A 21,495-nucleotide genomic window follows, 5' to 3' on the forward strand; every position below is an offset into this window, starting at 1 on the left:
GTGATTTTTCTTTATTTATAATAAGATATTGCCAATCATTTAGTCATAAAGAATTACTTATGTTATTTCCAGACAGATGTTGTATTTTTCTAATTAGTAGTAGTTTATGCCTTAAAGACGAAAATAAAATGATAGTGTCATACAAATTTGATTCTTTCAGCTGCTTAATTTTTGTTTTCATTTTACTGTGTAACCATAATACAAGTTTTCTCAGCCTTAGCACTATTGACATTTGGGCAGATAATTCTTAGTTGTGAAGGGCACTTCTGTGCATTGAAGGATGTTTAACAGCATCTCTGGCCTCTACCCACAAGACTCCAGTAGTTCTCCCCAGTTCCAGACATTGCCAGGTATCCCCTGGGGGGAAAATTGACTCCAGTTGAGAATCACTGCTGTAGTGTATTTACTAAAATTCTTATTATGACTTTCAGGAGCATAATTTGGAATAAAGCAATGTACCACTGGTAGCTAGGCACAAAATCAGCAGAACAGAAAATCTGCTGGGCCATATTTTGGATAGTTCAGCAAAAATAAAAAGGTCAGAAACAGTAACTACATTTCTTAATCAAAGTCTAGATTGTCTAGGTAATTGGTATGGAACAGACCACTGGGAACATTTTAGTGAGTGCCACACAGGGAAATAAAATTAATTAATAGCTACAAGTGTCATTTATGGCTATTTTTTTAATCTTTATTTTAAAATGTGAAGCAGCAGGATCTGCAGAAATTAAAGAACACATAAATATATACGCAAATCAATCAATATGATACACCATATTAACAAACTGAAGGAGAAAAACCATATGATAATCTCAGTAGATGCAGAAAAGGCTTTCGACAAAATTCAACACCCATGTATGATAAAAACTCTGCAGAAAGTAGGCATAGAGGGAACGTACCTCAACATAATAAAGGCCATATATGACAAACCCACAGCCAACATCATTCTCAGTGGTGAAAAACTGAAACCATTTCCTCTAAGATAAGGAACAAGACAAGATTGCCCACTCTCACCACTATTAGTCAGCATAATTTTGGAAGTTTTAGCCACAGCAATCAGAGAAGAAAAGGAAATAAAAGGAATCCAAATCAGAAAAGAAGAAGTAAAACTCACTGTTTGCAGATGACATGATACTATACATAGAGATTCCTAAGGATGCTACCAGAAAACTAGAGCTAATCAATGAATTTGGTAGAGTAGCAGGATACAAAATTAATGTACAGAAATCTCTTGCATTCCTCTACACTAATGATGAAAGATCTGAAAGAGAAATTAAGGAAACACTCCCATTTACCAGTGCAACAAAAAGAATAAAATACCTAGGAGTAAACCTACCTAAGGAGACAAAAGACCTGTATGCAGAAAACTATAAGACACTGATGAAAGAAATTAAAGATGATACAAACTGATGGAGAGATATACCATGTTCCTGGATTGGAAGAATCAACATGGTGAAAATGACTATACTACCCAAAGCAATCTACAGATTCAATGCAATCACTATCAAACTACCAATGCATTTTTCACAAAACTGGAACAAAAAATTTCACAATTTATATGGAAACACAAAAGATCCCGAATAGTGAAAGCAATCTTGAGAAAGAAAAACGGAGCTGGAGGAATCAGGCTCCTGGACTTCAGACTATACTGCAAAGCTACAGTAATCAAGACAGTATGGTACTGGCACAAAAACAGAAAGATAGATCAATGGAACAGGATAGAAAGCCCAGAGATAAACCCACACACATATGATCACCTTATCTTTGATAAAGGAGGCAGGAATGTACAGTGGAGAAAGGACAGCCTCTTCAATAAGTGGTCCTGGGAAAACTGGACAGGTACATGTAAAAGTATGAGATTAGATCACTCCCTAACACCATACACAAAAATAAACTCTGGATTAAAGACCTAAATATAAGGCCAGAAACTATCAAACTCTTAGAGGAAAACATAGGCAGAACACTCTATGACATAAATCACAGCAAGATCCTTTTTGACCCACCTCCTAGAGAAATGGAAGTAAAAACAAAAATAAACCAATGGGACCTAATGAAACTTAAAAGCTTTTGCACAGTAAAGGAAACCATAAACAAGACGAAAAGACAACCCTCAGCATGGGAGAAAATATTTGCAAATGAAGCAACTGACAGGATTAATCTCCAAAATATACAAGCAACTCATGCAACTCAATATCAAAAAAACAAATAATCCAATCCAAAAATGGGCAGAAGACCTAAATAGACATTTCTCCAAAGAAGATATACAGATTGCCAACAAACACATGAAAGGATGCTCAACATCACTAATCATTAGAGAAATGCAAATCAAAACTACAATGAGATATCATCTCACACCAGTCAGAATGGCCATCATCAAAAAATCTACAAACAGTAAACGCTTGAGAGGGTGTGGAGAAAAGGGAACCCTCTTTCTCTGTTGGTGAATGTAAATTGATACAGCCACTATGGAGAACAGTATGGAGGTTCCTTAAAAAACTACAAATAGAACTACCATATGACCCAGCAATCCCAGTACTGGGCATATACCCTGAGAAAACCATAATTCAAAAAGACACATGTACCACAATGTTCATTGCAGCACTATTTACAATAGCCAGGACATGGAAGCAACCTAAGTGTCCATCAACAGATGAATGGATAAAGAAGATGTGGCACAAACATACAATGGAATATTATTCAGCCATAAAAAGAAACGAAATTGAGTTATTTGTAGTGAGGTGGATGGACCTAGAGTCTGTCATACAGAGTGAAGTACGTCAGAAAGAGAAAAACAAATACCGTATGCTAACACATATATATGGAATCTAAAAAGAAAAATGGTTCTGGTGAGCCTAGGTGCAGGCAGGAATAAAGGCACAGACGTAGAGAATGAACTTGAGGACACGGGGAGGGGGAAGGGTAACCTGGGACGAAGTGAGAGAGTAGCATTGACATATACACACTACCAAATGTAAAATAGATAGCTAGTGGGAAGCAGCTGCATAGCACAGGGAGATCAGCTCCGTGCTTTGTGACCACCTAGAGGGGTGGGATAGAGAGGGTGGGAGGGAGATGCAAAAGGGAGGGGATATATGTATAAGTATAGCTGATTCACTTTGTTATACAGCAGAAACTAACACAACATTGTAAAGCAATTATACTCCAATAAAGATGTTAAAAAAAAAAAGAACACATGAAGGTCCTTATACTATTTTGTGTTACTCTCAAATCACGGTAAGTTCCGTGGCATGCTGGAATAAAAACGTGTTTCACTCCTTTTGTCATTATATGTGCAACAGGTGATGCCCAGTGCCCTGCTGGGAACGTCATTAATTCAACTTCCTCTCCAAAATTTTTGACATTCTGTGTCATGATGAACACTCAGCGGGCAAGCCAGTTTACAGGGTGTTTTTCCATTTAAACATATGCCAGGGAAAAAATTTAACGTAGCTATTTGAGAGAAAAGCAAAATGATTCCAAGTTTTATTAAACTGCCTCTGCAGGAGGGAGAAATACATAAGTCTTAGTTGCCGGCATCTATTAAGCTCAATATGCATTTGAAAGCTAATAGAAATCATTGATGGTAGAGGGTAGTTGACATTACTAGGCTTCTTGAGGTAGGTGTCAAGAAGAAGGTAAGACAGGACCAAATTCTGAACACTAAGAGAGAACCCTACTCACCAGGTCTGTGTTGTTTCCTTTGCTCTGCGACTTCTACCTGCTGTGGAGCAAGGCAGGAAGAAAAAAAGAAAATGTTCTTTTACATTGTATTGCATTTTAAGGTCTTCCTTGACTTTTTACTGAATGAATTGAAATTAATCTTCTTTTAAAACCCTATCTCAGTGTTAATATAGGGTTGGACTTGTCACGCAGGTGGGTGATTGTAACTTTATTGCCATTAAAAGATTTCAAATTGCATTCATGCTTCTTTGTGCACGTAAAGAAAAATGGACAAAATAATGGAAGATTGATATTTCCTTAAGTCTGCTGTTTAATTCTGATGTCTGCTCTTCTACAATGCTGTGTTTCTAATCGTACACAGTTTAGTGATATCTAGGAGTATATAGTTGTTGGCCATAAATAAAAATCACAAAGTTGGTTTAAAAAAAAAAAAGATTGGGTTTTCTTTTAGCTTTCCTAAAATAAAATGGTTTCAATAATTTTATTCAGTAACTTCTTGATTCCTACATTTGTATTATATTATTTCAGATTTTACATGTCCATCAGTTTCATGTGGAATTTATTATTTTTTTAATAAATTTATTTATTTATTGGCTGTGTTGGGTCTTTGTTGCTGTGCATGGGCTTTCTCTAGTTGCGGCGAGCGGGGGCTACTCTTTGTTGCAGTGTGCGGGCTTCTCGTTGTGGTGGCTTCTCTTTGTTGTGGAGCATGGCTCTAGGCACGCGGGTTGCAGTAGTTGCGGTGCATGGGCTCAGTAGTTGTGGTTCGCAGTCTCTAGAGCGCAGGTTCGGTATTTGTGACACACGGGCTTAGTTGCTCCGCAGCATGTGGGATCTTCCCGGACCAGGGCTCGAACCCATGTCCCCTGCATTGGCAGGCGGATTTTTTTTTTTTACATCTTTATTGGAGTAAAGTTGCTTTACAATGGTGTGCTAGTTTCTGCTTTATATCAAAGTGAATCAGTTATACATATGTTCCTATATCTCTTCCCTCTTGCGCCTCCCTCCCTCCCTCCCACCCTCCCTATCCCACCCCTCTAGGTGGTCAGAAAGCACGGAGCTGATCTCCCTGTGCTATGCGGCTGCTTCCCACTAGCTATCTATTTTACGTTTGGTAGTGTATATATGTCCATGCCACTCTCTCGCTTTGTCACAGCTTACCCTTCCCCCTCCCCATATCCTCAAGTCCATTCTCTAGTAGGTCTGTGTCTTTATTCCTGTCTTACCCCTAGGTTCTTTGTGACATTTTTTTTCTTAAATTCCATATATATATGTTAGCATACGGTATTTGTCTTTCTCTTTCTGACTTACTTCACTCTGTATGACAGACTCTAGGTCCATCCACCTCATTACAAGTAGCTCAATTTTGTTTCTTTTTATGGCTGAGTAATATTCCATTGTATATATGTACCACATCTTCTTTATCCATTCATCCGATGACGGACACTTAGGTTGTTTCCATCTCATGGCTATTGTAAATAGAGCTGCAATGAACATTGTGGTACATGACTCTTTTTGAATTATGGTTTTCTCAGGGTATATGCCCAGTAGTGGGATTGCTGGATCATATGGTAGTTCTATTTGTAGTTTTTTAAGGAACCTTCATACTGTTCTCCATAGTGGCTGTACCAATTCACATTCCCACTAGCAGTGCAAGAGGGTTCCCTTTTCTCCACACTCTCTCCAGCATTTATTGTTTCTAGATTTTTTGATGATGGCCATTCTGACTGGTGTGAGATGATATCTCATTGTAGTTTTGATTTGCATTTCTCTAATGATTAATGATGTTGAGCATTCTTTCATGTGTTTGTTGGCAGTCTGTATATCTTCTTTGGAGAAATGTCTATTTAGGTCTTCTACCCATTTTTGGTTTGGGTTTTTGTTTTTTTGTTATTCAGCTGCATGAGCTGCTTGTAAAGTTTGGAGATTAATCCTTTGTCAGTTGCTTCATTTGCAAATATTTTCTCCCATTCTGAGGGTTGTCTTTTGGTCTTCTTTATGGTTTCCTTTGCTGTGCAAAAGCTTTAAAGTTTCATTAGGTCCCATTGGTTTATTTTTGTTTTTATTTCCATTTCTCTAGGAGGTGGGTCAAAAAGGATCTTGCTGTGATTTATGTCATAGAGTGTTCTGCCTATGTTTTCCTCTAAGAGTTTGATAGTTTCTGGCCTTATATTTAGGTCTTTAATCCATTTTGAGTTTATTTTTATGTATGGTGTTAGGGAGTGATCTAATCTCATAGTTTTACATGTACCTGTCCAGTTTTCCCAGCACCACTTATTGAAGAGGCTGTCCTTTCTCCACTGTACATTCCTGCCTCCTTTATCAAAGATAAGGTGATCATATGTGTGTGGGTTTATCTCTGGGCTTTCTATCCTGTTCCATTGATCTATCTTTCTGTTTTTGTGCCAGTACCATACTGTCTTGATTACTGTAGCTTTGTAATATAGAGTGAAGTCCAGGAGCCTGATTCCTCCAGCTCCATTTTTCCTTCTCAAGATTGCTTTGACTATTCGGGGTCTTTTGTGTTTCCACACAAATTGTGAAATTTTTTGCTCTAGTTCTGTGAAAAATGCCAGTGGTAGTTTGATAGTGATTGCATTGAATCTGTAGATTGCTTTGGGTATTAGAGTCATTTTCACAATGTTGATTCTTCCAATACAAGAACATGGTATATCTCTCCATTTATTTGTATCATCTTTAATTTCTTTCATCAGTGTCTTATAATTTTCTGCATACAGGTCGTTTGTCTCCTTAGGTAGGTTTATTCCTAGATATTTTATTATTTTTGTTGCAATGGTAAATGGGGGTGTTTTCTTTATTTCACTTTCAGATTTTTCATCATTAGTGTAGAGGAATGCAAGAGATTTCTGTACATTAATTTTGTATCCTGCTACTTTACCAAATTCATTGATTAGCTCTAGTAGTTTTCTGGTAGCATCTTTAGGATTCTCTATGTATAGGATCATGTCATCTGCAAACAGTGACAGCTTTACCTCTTCTTTTCCAATTTGGATTCCTTTTATTTCCTTTTCTTCTCTGATTGCTGTGGCTAAAACTTCCAAAACTATGTTGAATAATAGTGGTGAGAGTGGGCAACCTTGTCTTGTTCCTGATCTTAGTGGAAATGCTTTCAGTTTTTCACCATTGAGGACGATGTTGGCTGTGGGTTTGTCATATATGGCCTTTATTATGTTGAGGAAAGTTTCCTCTATGCCTACTTTCTGCAGGGTTTTTATCATAAATGGGTGTTGAATTTTGTCAAAAGCTTTCTCTGCATCTACTGAGATGATCATATGGTTTTTCTCCTTCAGTTTGTTAATACAGTGTATCACGTTGATTGATCTGCGTATATTGAAGAATCCTTGAATTCCTGGAATAAACCCCACTTGATCATGGTGTATGATCCTTTTAATGTGCTGTTGGATTCTGTTTGCCAGTATTTTGTTTAGGATTTTTGCATCTGTGCTCATCAGTGATATTGACCTGTAGGTTTCTTTCTTTGTGACATCCATGTCTGGTTTTTGTATCAGGGTGATGGTGGCCTCGTATAATGAGTTTGGGAGTGTTCCTCCCTCTTCTGTATTTTGGAAGAGTTTGAGAAGGATAGATGTTAGCTCTTCTCTAAATGTTTGATAGAATTCGCCTGTGAAGCCATCTGGTCCTGGGCTTTTGTTTGTTGGAAGATTTTTAATGACAGTCTCAATTTCAGTGCTTGTGATTGGTCTGTTCATATTTTCTATTTCTTCCTGGTTCAGTCTTGGCAGGTTGTGGCAGGTGGATTCTTAACCACTGCCCCACCAGGGAAGTCCCTCATGTGGAATTTATTTTGATATAAGATATGTTTTAGGTATTTAAATATGCTATTTCCAAATGTTTAACAGTTGTCTCATCATCTTTTATTAAATAATCTTTCTCTAGTGGCCAAAAAAAAAAAAAAAAAAGATTGAACTTCTAAAAGTAAAATCATGCCATGCTATAGCTGTTCAAAGAACCCTCTTAACTGTGTTAAGGGTACTTGTATGGTAGATTTATAACTTGTTTGTCCCTTTAACTGGAGATGTTCTAAAAGTGCCTAAGGCAGCATCTGACACTTAGTAGACAATAAATAGTTGCTGAATGAATGTGTGGGAAGGGGGTGTCTTGGTGTGGAAGTATTCCTTATTGCACAACATAAAAAAAATGTTAAAAAAGTAGAGAAAAACATGTACAAAAGAAGGCATGTAACTGTCACCCAGCTTGAACAGTTACCAACTCACGGCCAGTTTTGTTTTAATAATACCCTACCTACTTTTCCCTCCCCATATTATTTTGAGGCAAATACCAGATATTATTTCACTCATAAATATTTCGATGTCTATCTCTAAAAGATAAGGTCTCTTTTCTTTAAACATTACATTATTACACCAGAAAAATTAAAATAATTCCTTAACGACGTCAGGTATCCTGTCAGTCTTCAAGTTTCAATTGTCTCATAAATGTCATTTTCTTTTACAGTTTTACATTTGAATCAGGACTCAGAAAAGATCCACAGGTTGTGATTATTTAATATGCAGTATTTCTTATGTATTTTTTGATCTTTGGTTTTCCCATCTTCTCTCTATTTTCTCCTTTGTATTTTATTTGTTGAAGAACTGGGTTGTTTGTACTGCAGCACTTCCCACAGCCTAGAGTTTGCTGATTGTATCCTAATAGTGTCACTTACTTAACTGTCACTTATATTCCTCTGTCTCCTGTATTTCCTGTAAACTGGTAAGGCTTAATCAGATTCAGATTCAGTTTTCTTTTTGGCAAGCCCAAAAAGAAGGTGATGGCCAAACCATAATGACAGCATTATTGGCTTTTTGTTCAGTGCCTTTGCAAATTGATTTTGCTATTTGTTGAGTATTTTCTATGTGCCTTGCAATGTGCTTATGTTCTATAGGCATTATGTCATTTAATCATATTTAAGCTTCATAATACTAATACATATCAATTTCTCTCTGATGACTAGACCTCTTATCAGGGCCAAGTAATCTTAAATGTCTTTCAAACAAACCCCTTTGTGTAAACCCCATTGTCATTTATGTGATTTAATTTGGAATTCTATATGAACTTTCTTTTTACTGAATTCATTTAGAGCTATACAAAAATAACTTGCATTAAAGGCATTTTAAAAAATATTTTAATAATAAAGCTCAAAGACCTATCATGTAATTGTGAATTCGTTGTACTCAAGCCTTTTGGTACTGGGATTCACCATCTGTTAACCTCACAGAGACCGATATCTAAACCTCAAATAAAGCCAACAGAATTCAGTATTTCCTGAGTCTCTTTTTCCTCTGCACTCATTATCTTCTGCAGATGCATTTACGTCTCTTTCATCTCTTTCTGCTTTCTTTGCATGCTCACAGTATCTTACTGTTGCCCAGTGTGAGAAACTGACTTGTGATTGTAAAAGCAAAACTAGCCTTTCGTTGTTTGTTTACGTATCTTTATTTTGCTCAATTCTCCCCATAGTCCTAAATTCAGTTGTTTATAAAACCAGACCACTGGCGTTCCAGACTCAAAAAATAAATATCAAATTATCTTGACTAGCTGACATTTTGAAGATTAAACTGTTTGATATGTGGTTGATGGAGAAAAAGCACTAACTGACCCGAGTCACAATTAGATACCAGAGCACTGAGAGCAAAACAGTGCAAAGAGGATCCTGTTGTGCAGCCTTACAGACTGACATGCAGAGCGTATTTTATTCTTTATATATCTTAACCTTTCTTCTCCTTTAATAGTTGTAACTTTCGCCTTAAGTTTCCAGAATATCTGTTAGGTGAAGCATTTGATTAGTTGAATGGGAGGAACAGAAAGCATTGGTGAATACAGCAGGGAAATAGGAATCAATGTGAATAATTTCTTACTCTGGTTGTACCTCACTGTGAGACATTAGACAAGTAGCCAAATTCTCTGTTCTTATTTCTTAAAACACAATTATTTTACCATGCTTATTCATGAAGAACTTTAAGATTCTTATTTGAAACACTCTTCTGTAAGCTTGTAGTAAGTGGGAATTGTGTCTTTCTTTACCTGATCTTACTGGGTGCCCAGGGTAGCATGGTGCACGTGCTCGTGCTTAATGAGTAGGTTTGGATGCTGGTGGTATTTGAAAGGTTATACATTTTAAAGGGTATTTTGTTCCCTTTTCCTTGGCAAGACCAAGGAGCTTCCTTTTCTAAGACCAGTTGTGTTTGGACTAAGTGAAAGTACACTTTATTCTAGGAGAATTGCCATATGAAAGCCTAGAATATATATTGAGTTCTTCCAAGAAAGGGGGAAAAGTCATGTTCTAGGACAGTGAATGCTGACTTGGTGCTGAATGAATGATTGTTATGTGCTCTTTTACTTACAGGCTCGCTTCTCATATGTGCGAATGAAATATCTTTTCTTTTCCTGGTTGGTGGTTTTTGTTGGAAGCTGGATTATATATGTGCAATACTCTACGTATACAGAACTATGCAGAGGAAAGGACTGTAAGAAAATAATAGTAAGTATTTTTTATTTTCTAGTATGTGGAAAAACCTATTGTTAATTGAAGTACAGTTGATTTACAATGTTGTGCCAATCTCTGCTGTACAGCACAGTGACTCAGTTATACACATAGAGACATTCTTTTTTTTATATTCTTTTCCATTATGGCTTATCCTGGGAGATTGGATATAGTTCCCTGTGCTATACAGTAGGACCTTGTTGTTTATCCATTCTAAATTTAATAACACATTAAAAAACCTATATTAATAACACATTATATTTACTACTATAAACATGCTAAAAATTTTTTTCAAAAAGTCAAAGTTAATTTGATTTTGAGTTGTGCTGAACTTCTTAGCATTTTGATATGACCAAGTTAGTAGGACTGTTCCCCACTTTGAAAAATCCAGTATTCAGAAATCTGAATATGTGATACAGACTAGTGTGAAAGCATCCTTATTACAAAGAGGGATTTTTGTTTTTCAAATATACTTGAAGTTTAGTTTACTGTAATCAGATGGGTTTTTTAAAAAAATAAATTATTTATTTTTGGCTGTGTTGGGTCTTTGTTGCTGTGCGCGGGCTTTCTCTAGTTGTGGCGAGCAGGGTCTACTCTTCCTTGCGGTGCGTGGGCTTCTCATTGTGGTGGCTTCTCTTTGTTGCCCAGCCCGGGCTCTAGGCGTACGGGCTTCAGTAGTTGTGGCACACGGGCTTAGTTGCTCTGCAGCATGTAAGATCCTCCCAGACCAGGGATTGAACCCGTGTCCCCTGCATTGGCAGGCGGATTCTCAACCACTGCGTCACCAGGGAAGCCCAGTCAGATGGGTTTTTAAATATTTATAGTATGAGAGTGTTATTTGCAGGCAACCTTTCTGGAACACATCTTTTGAATAAATGGAGTCATTCTCGAATACTGAAAATTTACCTAAAAAGCATGTAAGTGTATTTGTTATTTAATTTCTATCCTAATTACTGGATGTATCTCAGGAAAATCGCTCTATCAGTTTAAGATTTCTAGAAAATCCAGGATAAGTAAATTTAACTCCTTGTTTTCTGCTGATATCTTCTATATAAATAATATTAAAACATTTCATCTGAGAATTATATTTCTGATATAATAGTGGTTGGGATCCCAATTATTATAACTTGTTAACAATTCTATAATTATTGAGTGGTTACTCTTTAACTAGGCCAGTGGTGCTAGGGGTGTGCATTTAGCAAGGAAGAAGATATCCTGACCTTACGAACTTAGAGTCTAGCAGGGAAGAAAATGAATAATTACAGTAAGGTAAAATAAATATTACAGTAGCAAATGTCTCCCCATAAGACAGGGAGAGCTGAACCTTTCCAAAGTTCTAAGAAAATAAAAATCAATTTAATTCCGGCTACTCAGTCAGGATAAAAAATTTAAAAAAACAACAGCAAAAACAAAAAACCATTATTCCCCAGGAGTATTACAGCCTCTTAACTAGGCAGGGGAGAAATTACTAATATAAGAAGCAAGGGAATTAATTAACAAAGAAGAGTCCCAAATCAAGGAGGGTTGAAAGATGTCAATCTTATATTCATTCCAATGGGCCATTCCAGATCCTTGAGGAATTTTACTAGGAGGAGCCTCTGGAGCCAGACAATACACTGGGTACTTTACATGGTCATTAGTACTTAAAATAATACTGTGAAAGCCCCCCAAGCCCACTTTACAAATAAAGAAATATGGCTAGCAGAAGAATTTGCCTGTGATGGTGGAGCCAGAATTTGATCCTAGTTCTGTCTCTATAGAAAGCTCATGCTCTTTCTGCTACCCAATGTCAGAAAAGACTGATAAAGGAAGTTATAGATTAATGAAGCTAACAAAATCCCCCACAAAACTCACCAGCTCACCTTCAATGAAGAAGAAAGAAGTTATATAATCAACTATAACATATAAATAACCAAAACTATTTGAAATGTTTATTTCCTTTTTTTTTTTAGGTCACCTTTCTCACACATTAAAGTGTACACATTAAAGTGTATTCCGTGATCAGATGTATTTGAAAACAGAAGGTTAAACAAATATAAATAACTGACTTTACTGGGGACTTCTCAGGATCTTTAATATTCTAGTGTGCATTCTGCATCTCCAGAGAAAGCAAATATACTTGATTAGGAAAAAAATCCATCTCCACTGCAGCCCTCCCAGGAAGACTTATTAACATCATCTGGTTATGTTAGAAGTACTGTTCTAGAGATTAAGCCCAAATGAAATAGACATGGTTTTATCTGTTTTAATACTATAGCCTTTAAAATGTTAGGCATATATTGGTACATATTCTGTTATGGGTGAATTATAGTTGAAGTACCATATTATTTTCCTTTAAGTTCACTTTAATTGATAAAGAATGGAAGCAGAATATAATTCTAGCATAATTTAATGGTTATCATTCTAAAACTTGAAAATAATGAAAATGTTTTCTGAGCCTAAAATATATCCTTTTTCCTAAGACTGGCTTTAAAAAAAATTGTAGTTTCTCTGCATTTGGGAATTATGTTCTTAAAACTTACCACAACTAGTAGTACTAAGACCAGTAGTACTAAGATAGTACTGATATGGCATAGGAATTGTATGATTAGAACTAAAAAGCAGGCAGAGAAAATATTTTTAAAGTATATGTTAAAGCTTCAAAGAGCTAACAAGATAGTGAGGAATTACTTGATCAAGATCTGGGAGAGGATAAGATTTAAAAGAGGTGAGCCTAGATTTTGTGGCTGTGTTTGCCTGGAAATGTATGACCTGAAATACAGTCTTATGGGGCTAGGAAGATAAAAATATAGTCCATTTTCTACCAAGAGTGGGACCCTGGTTCACCATGCTTTGGGCTGAGATTCCAAAGGACTGAACACCAAGAGTGAAGGTGAGCTAAAAGAACCTCAGAGAGGCAAGCTGACTTTGTAGCTTCTTTTTCGCTTGAGGAATTTGCTGATGCTGGGCATGAGCAGGGTTCTGAGAACCAGGACTGTATACTGGGAGAGTGCTGCTGCTGGGGATAAGAAACCAGCAAGCTTTTATAGAAAACTAAGGGAGCCTCACATAAAGCCAGTTATCCTGTTGGGATATTTGCCAAATCCTGGGGCTTTACAGAGTGGGAGGCTAGAAAAATCTCATTGGAAAGCCTTTGAAAAGCAGACGTTTTGGCAGTCTCACAAGATACAGACTAGAGTTATGAACCTTCCAGGGGGAGAAACTTCAATGAATTCCCAAGCTCTCAGTTAAAAATCCTGGAGGGCTATGCTCTTGGAATAGAGATGAGTCAAAAATAGATTGACCTTTACCAGAGGTACAATTCAGCCTGCACTCAGCACAGCCCCTCATTGGATTAAGGCAATCAGCTACCATTATATCTGCCTACTAGAGGGAAGGGAAATCCTCTCTGGAGGCATTATGTAGACAATTACAGAGCATGCCAAAAGACAAGATGACATGACTGAAAACCAAGAAATAAACATGGACAATAGAAGCAGATCCACAGATGACCTAGATATTGGTGTCATCCTAAAAGGATTTTAAAATAACTATGTTCATGTTCAAGTAAGTAGGAAAATACGTAGAGAATATAAATAAAACAATGGATAATTTCAACAGGGAATTGAAATGTATTTAAAAGAATCAGGAAGATAATATGGAAGTTCTTCAAAAAGTTAAATATAGAATTACCAGTAATTCCACTTCTAGGTATGTACTCAAAAGAAATGAAAGCAGGGACTTAAACAGATACTTGCACACCAATGTTCATAGCAGCATTATTCACAGTAGCCAAAAGGTGGAAATTCTCTAATGTCCATTAACAGATGAATGCATAAACAAAATGTGATATATACATACAATGGAATATTATTCAACCTTTAAAAAGAATGAAATTCTGATGCATACCACAATGTGGAGGAACCTCGAAAATACTATGCTAAATGATATAAGCTAGATGCAAAAGGACAAATGTTGTATGTGTGCACTTACATGAGGTACCTAGAATAACAATTACATATAAATTGGGAAAAGGGTAAAAGGAGCTAAAATGTTTAAAATCCTTATCATATTGCAGAGTAGGGGAAAAGTATTAATCAATTAACTTTAGACATGCTAATTCAACTATGTATTTGTTATTTCTAGGATAGCCTATGGAATAGAAAAAGAGTGTATCATTTCCAAACTAATATAGGAAAAATGGAATAAATAATAAAAGAACACTCAGTCCTAAAGAAGGCAATAAAGAAAAAGAAACATAACAGGCAGAAGAAGTAGAAAACACATAATAAGGTGATAGATGTCACAAATTGAATTCCCTGGGAAACAGACTCAGAGACTGAGATTTACCTGAAGGAAGTTTATTGGGATGGGCTTTTGAGGTTAACATCTGTGGGGGAGTGAGGAAGGAAGATAGACCAGAATGAGAAGTTTAAACTGCAGTGCAGTAGTAATAAAAGCATCAGTTGATTCTACAGGGAACCTGGGGTTGGGATGGCCTTGCAAAGGTCCAGGCCTTTATACCCCCGTCACTGACCAGTCATTGTATACAGTTTTCCATCCTCTCCCACCCTCCCTAAAGGGGATATGACTTTGGGTAAGGCTGTATTCCAGCTGAGGCCAAGTCCCAAAGAAAGATTCAGCTGAGAGCTGTTGACTGCCTATATGCTCAGCAGCTGAGGGAATGAGTGTTCCATTTCTAGAGGAAATATGGGTGGCTTAACACGGCACTGACTGTAGTATATCTAAACCCAAATATGTTGGTAATTACATTAAATGTAAAGGGACCAAATGCTTCAGTTAAAAGACAAAGATTGTAAAAAAAAAAAAAAAAAGACCAAGATTGTCAGACTGTGTTAAAATTTAAAAACAACTATATGATATTTATAAGATACACATCTAAAATATAAAGATGCAGATAGATTGAAAGTAAAAGAATAGGAAAACATTCATGCAAATTCTAGAAGCAGGGATGTTTAGAGGAAAAACCATGGCTATATATATTTATGTAAGTTTTATATTACACAGACTATACCTCTTTTTTAAAGTCTGAATCAGCCCTTACTGGCTTGAAACACAGTTCCTTGTAAATTTGCTTGTCCCGGATTGCAGTTTTACAATAGCTGCTAAGTAATTGTCTGGCCTTTTCATAAATTATGGCAATATCCATGCTTACTTGTTCTGGTCCTAGTAATTCCTGGTTTGAAATGTGGAGTCTGATTGTCTCTCTCCCTCTGTATTACTCCATAGATTGTTCTCTTAAGTGGAATGAACTGAACAGAGCATATAATAAGATGGCTGTTTTCAGTTTGGGATATAAATATATAAAACTGCATTATCTCAAAACCACATTTAGCAAAAACATGCGTGCCAAAGGATTATAGTATCTTGTGTATAAACTCTGAACAGATTTCCTTCAAAATCCTCAGTCAATTTCATCTTAGTGAACTAAGGAAGATTATAAAGAGACACAGAAGATCCAAAAGTAGCCCTACAAATATTGTTTGCTAAAGATTAACAATGAGGGTTCTTTTCTTCTTCTTCCTTTGAAAGTTGGCAGCTTAGCTTTTAACTTTTATCAAGTTTTTTTCTCATTTTTAATAATTTATTTTCACGGTAATTACTATCACATAGGAATAATATTAAAAGTGTAGTCCATTTTAGAAGAGACATCGATCAACAAATATTTCTTGAACACTTACTACATGTTAGTCATTATTCTAGGTGCTGTTGATACAGTAGTAAGCAGAGTCCACGTCTGGAGGAGCTTATATTCTGGTAGCAGAATATGAATAATAAAGATAAAAACAAATAAATGACTTCAGGTACCGAGAAGAGCAGTGAGAAAGGATATAATAGTAGTATTTAGTAGAGAATGGCAAAGGCATCTTATCTTGACCAGAGTGGTTGGGACAGGCTTCCCTGAGAAGAGGGCATTTTGAATTGAAACCTGGTGAGAAGGAAACAGTTGTGTATCTGGGCAAAAAGCATGTATGGAGAAAGGACAGTGAGTGCAAATGCCCAAAGAACAGAGCAAGTTTGGGAAATACAACCGGTTTCATGTGTGACTTATGAAAATCTGTCTCATTACTTTAGTCATATCAGTACATTATAAAACCTTGTATATTAATGGTACAGTACACCAAGTATGAGGAACTTCTTGATTACGAGTACTCAACTATATCATGTTAGGCTACTGGAAAAAATACTAGCCTGGAGTCAAAGAACCAGCCTTACCCTTTCTTGTGGTCTATTGTATGGTTTTGAATAAGTGACTTCATTTCATTGATTTGCTATTAATTCCATTGTACAGGTGAGAAAAGTATTTCTGCCTTACCTGCATCACAGATTTTATGAGGATAAAGTGGAAGTGAATCAATTAAGCTGAATGATACTCTGACATATCTATTTCTTTTGTTTTAAAATAAATGTTTATTTTATCCCACAATATGAAAAACAAAGAAGTTTCTTGGGCAGCTAAAGTATCTGACATATCTGTTGAATACAGAGGAGGTTCTCAAGTCCTTGACTTGATTTCACTTGGCTTGGGGCACCTACCCTAGTATTTGTAGCCCCTGTAACCAATTGTACTTCAGAAGTTTCCCCAGAAGATTGCTGTGGCTCTCCCATTTAGAGCATCACCTCCAAGGTGAGAACATTGTTTAGGTTAGGAATGACAGGTGATCAACAGAACAGAGTGTGATAATCAGTTTACTTATGTTTAAGAATAATGGTCTGTCTAAGCTTACATAGCTTTCTTCTTTCTGTATGTCTCTGTCTCTGTCTTTTCACCTTTCTGTCTGTGTGTGATGGGTCATGTCTATTGCAGTAGTTAAGTGCATAAGCACTGGAATAAATGAGGTTCAGGTTTGAGTTCTGGGTTTGCCATTCCTTAGCTGTATAGGTTAGGCAAATTATTTAGCCTCTATAAAATTGGGATTAAAATGAGGATTTTAATATTCTCAGGTGGTTGTGAGTTCACGTATTAAAAGGCTTAATACAACACTTAATTCTTGACACGTAGTAAGTGCTCAATAAATTATTATTCTTATTATTTCAAGTTTATGCCTTTGACTCTGACTGGGACAATAAGACATATACATACACACATACATACATGACATTATACGATCAGTTGTATCAGTCAAGTTTCAAGCAGAGAAGCAGAGCCAATAAAAATATATATTAAGAGATTGATTATTATTTTAAATTTTATTTATTAGTACAAATTTATTAATATTATTTATTAACAACATGTGTGGACCTTGAGGGCATTATACTAGGTGATATAAGTCAGCCAGAGAAAGACAAATACCACATGATCTCATTTATATGTGGAATCTAAAACACAACAACAACAAATCCAGCTCATAGATACAAAGAACATATCGGTGGTTGCCAGAGGAGGGGGTGTAGGGTGGGCAAAATGGGTGAAGGGGGTCAAAAGGACCAAACTTCCAGTTATAAAGCAAATAAGTCATGGGGACACAATGTACAAGATGGTGACCATAGTTCATACCACTGTATTGTATATTTGAAAGTTGCAAAGAGATTAGATCTTAAATGTTCTCATAAGAAAAAAATTCTGTAACTATGTATGGTGATGGATGTTAACTAGACTTCTTGTGGTGATTATTACACTGTATATACAAATATTGAATCATTATGTTCTATACCCGAAAGTAATATAATGTTATATGTCAATTATATCTCAATTTTTTTTAAAGTGAGAGATTTCTTGCAAGAAATTGGCTTACCCAATTGTGGCAAGTCCGAAATGACAGGCTAGAACTCTTGGGCCTAAGCTAAAGCTGCTATGCACAAACAGAATTTCTTCTTCGTCAGGGAAGCCTCAGCAATGCTCTTAAGGCCCTTCAACTAATTGAATCAGGCCCACCCAGATTATCTGGGATAATCTCTCTTAAAGTCAGTTGATTATGGACACATCTCTAAAATGCAGCAACACCTAGATTATTGTTTGCTTCATTAGCTGGGAACTGCAGTTTAGCCAAGCCAACACATCCGAAGATTATCACATCCGGTTAAAATGATTTAGTTTGTGCTACAAATAGTTGTATTACAAAAATTTAAGAAAGGTTTCAATGAATAGATAAATCACTTTGGGTAGCATAGTAGAGAAAGGCTTCATAGAGGAGGTAGATCTTCTGTAGGACCTTACAGAATAGGAAGAATTTGGAAAGACACTGAGGAGCACCTTTCTCCTTCTCATTACAACCAAGCTTGCCTTAGCACTTTTATCCTCAGAGCAAGATGCTGATTAACATTAGATCTGAGAATTCCCAGAATCATGCATCAGTAGCCAGTGAACCACAGCCTTGGTCATTGGACCTTTTGGCTACCTGCAAATTAATATCTTTTCCTCTTTTGTCTTTTAACAGTAAATTTTAAAAACAAACTTAGAATGTTGAACAAATCAAATATGTATTTCATATGCATTATGTACTGGGTGTGAATTAGTCTAATTTAGTAATCAAGTACATTTCTTATAACTTCAACATGGGAAGTCACTACAGAATATTAGTATTACTGCCCTGAGATGTTTTTCTCTAACCAATGGATCATTTTTGTTAAAAGATGTTAAAGTTAATGGGATTCTTAACTTCTAGCCAAAACTGAGATTAATTTTGCACCTTGTACATTGACTTGCAATTTCAATTCAAGTTTCTTGTTTTCAGTTTTTAATAAAAGTATGAAACCTTCCACTGTTATATCCATTATTTAGAGCTGGATTCTAGTGAAATGCATAATAGGCTTTTAAAACTCCAAGAGGGGAAATGGAGTGGGGGTGGTGTTCCTGGGAAGCCAAGGTTAACTTGTGGAAGCATAAGGAATAAGAACTGTGTTCTGCTCATCTTTGTTTAAAGGCAGCTGTCTCTGAAACTAAGGGCAACAGTAACTAAGCCTAATTGGATGTGCTTAGAAGGATCCTTTTTTTTTTCCATTTGTGCTTTAAAAAATTTTTTCCACCAAGCTAGTTACAATATGTTTTATAATTCACAGTACATTTTCTCTGATCATAGCAATCACTAATGGACTCATTATTTCAGCAAAGTTCTATTTTGTGCCTAACCATAAAGAAATTTTGTACAGTTTGACTCTGTGGTTTGCTGGGTTCTTTAAAAAAGAAAAAAAAAGAATGGTGGGAGAGGGAGAGAAATTTTCCTTCTGTACGTTTTTTAGGACAACTTTGTTTAATATTGAAATTTCTGGCAAGTTCCTCCATGATTGAGAGTGTTTGTTCTGAGGTTCTACCTGGATAATAGAAGAATCACTCTCTGTGATATTCTGGTGAACCTTTGTGACTATTATATGAGCACATGCTTTAAAATGGAAGCATTAAAAGATGAGAGAGCCTCTAGATTTTATTACAGTCTCTTAAGATTTAATTTCTAGAGATAATGATTTGTTGCTTAAAACAACTAGCTTAACATATACTAAATTTGGGGACTTCCCTGGTGGTGCAGTGGTTAAGAATCCATCTGCCAATGCAGGGGACACGGGTTCGATCCCTGGTCTGGGAAGATCCCACATGCCATGGGGAGCAACTAAGCCTGTGCGCCACAACTATTGAGCCTGTGCTCCAGAGCCTGCAAGCCACAACTACGGAGTCCAGGTGCCACAACTACTGAAGCCTGCGCACCTAGAGCCCGTGCTCTACAGCAAGAGAAGCCACCGCAATGAGAAGCCCGCGCACCGCAACGAAGAGTAGCCCCTGCTCGCCACAACTAGAGAAAGCCCGCACACAGCAACGAAGACCCAATGCAGCCAAAAATAAAAATAAATAAATAAAATAAAATTTATTAAAAATATATATATACTAAATTTAAGATATTTAGAACCATGTTTCCAATTAGATAGCAGTACATAACTAATGGTTTCACTTAGCTATTATTTGCTCAGGATCAATTATTACTTGACTCTAGAGGTTCATTTTGTGCTGTTATCCTATATTTTTAAAATACACGGAACCAGTTCACTTGGAACATACTGCTTTAAAAGTGCAAGCTTAACGTTTTCCTTTAAAAATATGGTCTTCCTTTATGCCAACTTGAGTTAGGTTACCAATTTCTTCTTCGCAAACTTACAGAAAAATATTTACTGAACAAATTTATTTCAAATCTTAACAGACATAAGCCCTATTCCAAGGATAATCTTACTGGTTAAATTATAGTAGCATTCCTGGTGGCCTTCACGTGCTGGGCTGCACTGTCTCATGTCATGTTCACCATGATGCTGAGGCAGGTGGCATCACTGTTACCATGAACATCGTTCCTGAGAAGCACTAAAGAGACTAGGGGTTAAAGCCAGCTTAGAAGAAACAAGCCAGCAGTAAAACACCACGTGATTTTAGTTATGTGCTTACTAGCACTGTGCTGGAACCTGGAGTTACAGAGATAAGGCATGTTCCCGCCCTGAAAGACACTTAAAGACTAGGAGAGGACATGAAAAAATAAACAAGAAGTACATAATTGAGACTGGGAGTAGTGTTGCTAGATTTAGGGGGAAAAAAACCCAAACAGGATACCCAGTTAAATTTGAATTTAAAATAATGAGTGTTTTTTAGTATATGTCCCAAATATTACCAATAAACAACGAATAATTATTAGTATATGTCCCATGCAATGTATTTTTTTATTGAGCCATCCTGAGAAGGTTCCAGAAGACTTTCTGGAAGAGGTTGTATCTGGACTGAATTTTGAGCAGTGCAGGCAGAAAGAAGCATGTGCAAAGCTACAAAGATATGAAAGAATGCTACATTCCAGAAACAGCGTGGCTAGAGCAGAGTGCATGAGGGGCAGTTTATAGAGGTCAAGTTAGCAGAGTCAAATTCAAAAAACAGGGGCTTCCCTGGTGGCGCAGTGGTTGAAAGTCCACCTGCTGATGCAGGGGACATGGGTTCGTGCTCCGGTCCGGGAAGATCCCACATGCCGCGGAGCGGCTAGGCCCGTGAGCCATGGCCGTTGAGCCTGCGCGTCTGGAGCCTGTGCTCGGCAACGGGAGAGGCCACAAGAGTGAGGGGCCCGCGTACTGCAAAAAAAAAAAAAAAAAAAAAATTCAAAAAACCATTCATGTTGTATTAAGGGTAGTAGAGAATCAATAGAAGTTTTTAAACAGGGAGTGAGTGATCAGATTTATGTTTCAGACGAATTTCACCGGTTGTAGTAGAGGGTGAATTGGATAGGAGACTATCACACGCAGGGAGACCAGTTTTATGGTGGTGGTTGTAATCCAGGCACAAAGCAGTGAGAGCTTAAACCACGGCACTGGCAGAGGGAATAGAGGAAGAAATAGCT

General features: G+C 36.7%; 1 protein-coding gene across 1 annotated transcript in view; it reads left to right on the top strand.

Annotated features, from left to right (window-relative positions):
* DIPK1A (divergent protein kinase domain 1A) overlaps nt 1-21,495 on the top strand; it is a 119,368-nt gene that overhangs the window by 72,547 nt on the left and 25,326 nt on the right. The window contains exon 2 of the mRNA XM_004263027.4: nt 10,064-10,198. Within this exon, the coding sequence (XP_004263075.1) occupies nt 10,064-10,198 (135 nt within the window). The remainder of the gene's footprint in view (nt 1-10,063; nt 10,199-21,495) is intronic.

This window comes from Orcinus orca, chromosome 1 (assembly GCF_937001465.1).
Source record: "Orcinus orca chromosome 1, mOrcOrc1.1, whole genome shotgun sequence".
Taxonomy (NCBI): Eukaryota; Metazoa; Chordata; class Mammalia; order Artiodactyla; family Delphinidae; genus Orcinus; species Orcinus orca.